The sequence below is a fragment of the Pundamilia nyererei genome, unplaced genomic scaffold (genome assembly GCF_000239375.1).
Source record: "Pundamilia nyererei isolate P.nyererei 1_Seehausen unplaced genomic scaffold, PunNye1.0 scaffold00124, whole genome shotgun sequence".
Taxonomy (NCBI): Eukaryota; Metazoa; Chordata; class Actinopteri; order Cichliformes; family Cichlidae; genus Pundamilia; species Pundamilia nyererei.
The window spans coordinates 1,341,997-1,345,200 of NW_005187525.1; the positions used below are offsets into that span (position 1 = coordinate 1,341,997).

Consider the following 3,204-nt stretch of genomic DNA (forward strand, 5'->3'; position numbering starts at 1 on the left):
TTTGATTTGAAAGTTGAATTTTAGACCACCCACATTCAGTGTAACAATTGGTTAGTATTAAGGTGTGTCTGCCCCTATTGCTCTTATTAATAAAAGTGTCTTGTGTGTGTGCATGCTAACCTGAAGCCAATGCTTCCTCTCTGCTGTTATCTTCCTTAGCAGGTTGTCGGATATTCCAGGAGGTCAGAGGCAGCGTCTCTATGTCCTGCAGACTGTTGACCTTCAACATGTCCATATGACTGCTAGTGCTCTCATATCTAGGAATGAAGCAGCTTTTACCACACTTAAACATGTCCTTGATGATTTCCTGAGTATTTAATTCATCCTTCATACTCAGAAACACAGCAATCCGCTGAGAGGACATGTACTTGGGGTGACTGAACAACTGAAAGAAAATGCAGATGAAGAGAAAATCAAGGTTCTGAATCCTTAATCTTCCATGAGTAAATTAATTTAATTAATTTAATTGAAAATACCCTGTAAATCTGAATGCTCAAAGTAATTAAATAAATTAACTAATGTGAAATTATTTTTTAAACTCAAAAAGCTCAAGTTTATCTAACATTTTCTTACATTTGAGTTAATTCAACGTATTATTTTTGACCAACTTAACTTGTTGGGCCACTCTTTGCGACTTGCAAATAAGGACTTGCTACTATCATTTATATCATTTAATTTTACTTATTTATTTCACTCCTATAGCAGTAATCTTTAGAAGGTTTTGGGGTCTAAGATACACTGCCAGTAAAAAGTTTAGACACTTTTTTCTTTAATTTTTAGGACTATTTACATTGTAGATTCTCACTAAAGTCATCAAAACAGTGAATGAACACATATGGAATTATGTAGTAAAAACAAAAGTGTGAACGCAGATAAATGGCCTACAGAGTTGCAGAATGGGATGAGTTTCACCTTGGGTGTGTTGTCCATTACTATGAGAAAAAATCAGTCCTTGTACAACCAAGAGCTTTGTTTACATTGGCAGCAATAAGTTGGACTTGTTCCAGTGGGTGTTGGACTCCGCCTAGGCTGCCCTTTGTCACTGATTTTATAGACAGAATTTCTAGGTGTAGCCAAGCCAGGGCCAAGGCCAGGCTTCCGGGTATCTCCCATTGGGAGGAGGCCCCGGAGCAGACCTCCATGTCAGGTTCCACGTTTTAGCCATTTCTGGATAATGCAGCAGTTTTTCACACAGGTCCATGTAAGTTTGGATCCCCCCTAATAATAAACACCTTTATTACAAACTGCATTTTGTGTTTGTTTGTTGCACAGTGTATTGCTAGATAAAGGTCCAGCTGCTGAATTTTCAGACAGAGAAAGGAGTGAAGGATGTAACGTAAAGACTGCTCAGGGACACTTGATAAACTACCAATTTATCAAGTGTACCAATTAAAATGACCTGGAAGGCCATAATTTTTAAACAGATACTCGATCCGTGTGTAGCGGCAGGTTAGCGGCTCACAGCCTGTCCACTAAGAAAATCGACTGTAGCTGACATTAGAAATGATTGTGAGCTGTTAGCATGTTCCCCACACTGAGCCACTAAAACAGATCTTTGTGTTACTCCACCGGCTAAATCTGATGACTGTTGTCATTTTCCTGTTTAGGTGTGGAAGCAAAGTCACCCCCAACTATTTTTTTCTATTCCCTTATTGCTTGTGTCATAAATAACCGTTTCAAAATAAGTACATTCATTAGCTTTAGAATTTAGATTTACATAACAGTTCTATTTTCTTATAACCATTATTTTTGTTTTACAGTAATATATGAGAAGGTCTAGCTACCAGTGCGTGTAGTTGGTGGAAGTGTCCTTTTTAAACTTTCTTACTTTTGTACATTTCAGAGCTTGCACCTTTTCACTTTTACTTCAGTAAAGACGTTGAATAAGTACTTCAGCTTTTGCTGGAATCATTTTTTAACACTAGCATCTTTACTTCTACTTAAGTACAGCATGTCTGTGCTTTTGCCACATCTGTATACACATGTTTTTGCATATATGTAAAAATGGCAATCTTCTTTTTCGGCGAAGTCTTTATAATACTCGCAGAAATGTTAGAATCTGGGGATGCAACATCTGAGACACACAGACTGGTTTCCATGAACACTTCCTTACCTTCTGAGAAACGACCAGAGACTGCCGTCGTTTCTCGTCGTCCGTCACTGTGGCAACCCGTCGCTTTACTTCTTTCCTCAGGGCTTGCTTTGCTGCTCGCAATGCGGCCATTCTAACATTTAATTAAGCCAAAGGAAAAGAGATGATTTACATTACAGCACGTCTGCTGGCAAAACCTTTGGTGCCGAGTTGTGTAACAGGCGGGATTTCGACATCTATTCTGCTTCATGCAACTGTCCCAACATTATAACAGGCTTATCAACACAAGACTGGCACTGTGACGAGTAAACGAAGTAAAATCAGCACGACCCTGAACCGTAAAAGATCCGTAAACGTTACAGTAAAGCTGTGGTGGACACCACTACCGAACATGTTTCTTCGTTTGTATTTTAAACGTACTTCGTCCTCGTTTTTGCCACGTTGCTGCCCCCACGAGTGTTGGAATGTCATCATCACTGCGTTTTCTTATACTTACAGTTAAACAGTGACGACGTATAAGGGTGCGCGCGCATACTTCTGATGACGTAACCACTATCGACTAGGGCCGTTTTTTTTAAATGAACTTTATTTAGAACAATAACAATGACAATCTCAAAGAGACAAGCCACAAATCAATCAGAACAGAATCACATCTCCTGTACACCACAATGAAATCGACAATAACTGAAAGTAAACATACATACACACACATATATATACATATATATACACATGCATACATACACATCCATATTCACACATCTACATAATAATAAAATAAAAAGATGAATAACCAATACAAAAATAAATAACAATAAAAAAAAGAATGAAAAACAAGGAACAGAAATAAAGACGACAAGGGGATCATAAAATCTCTAAAAGTGAGGTTCCATAACCTGCACAGACTTTTTTAATGACCTCAGTGAACTGCTGTCTGTGATCTGTGTTGATCTCGACTGTGTAATTATTGTTGGGGATTTTAACATCCATGTGGACAACCCTCAGGACAAAGGGACTAAAGACCTGAGTAACACTCAGCATGTAACAGAGACCACACATAATAGAGGACACACTCTCGACCTACTGATCTCCAAGGGCCTGAGCATTTCAAA

General features: G+C 38.5%; 1 protein-coding gene across 2 annotated transcripts in view; it reads right to left on the reverse strand.

The window, feature by feature from the left end:
- mthfs (5,10-methenyltetrahydrofolate synthetase (5-formyltetrahydrofolate cyclo-ligase)) overlaps positions 1-2,638 on the reverse strand; it is an 8,407-nt gene extending 5,769 nt beyond the window's left edge. The window contains exons 1-3 of one of the 2 annotated variants that reach the window (XM_005742865.1): positions 2,589-2,638; positions 2,114-2,225; positions 121-385 (exon numbers count right to left, since the gene is read on the reverse strand). In XM_005742865.1, coding sequence (XP_005742922.1) covers positions 121-385; positions 2,114-2,224 — 376 coding nt within the window. In that variant the 5' untranslated portion in view covers position 2,225; positions 2,589-2,638. The other variant, XM_005742864.2, reaches the window with a different exon arrangement.
- Positions 2,639-3,204: the final 566 nt, after the last annotated feature.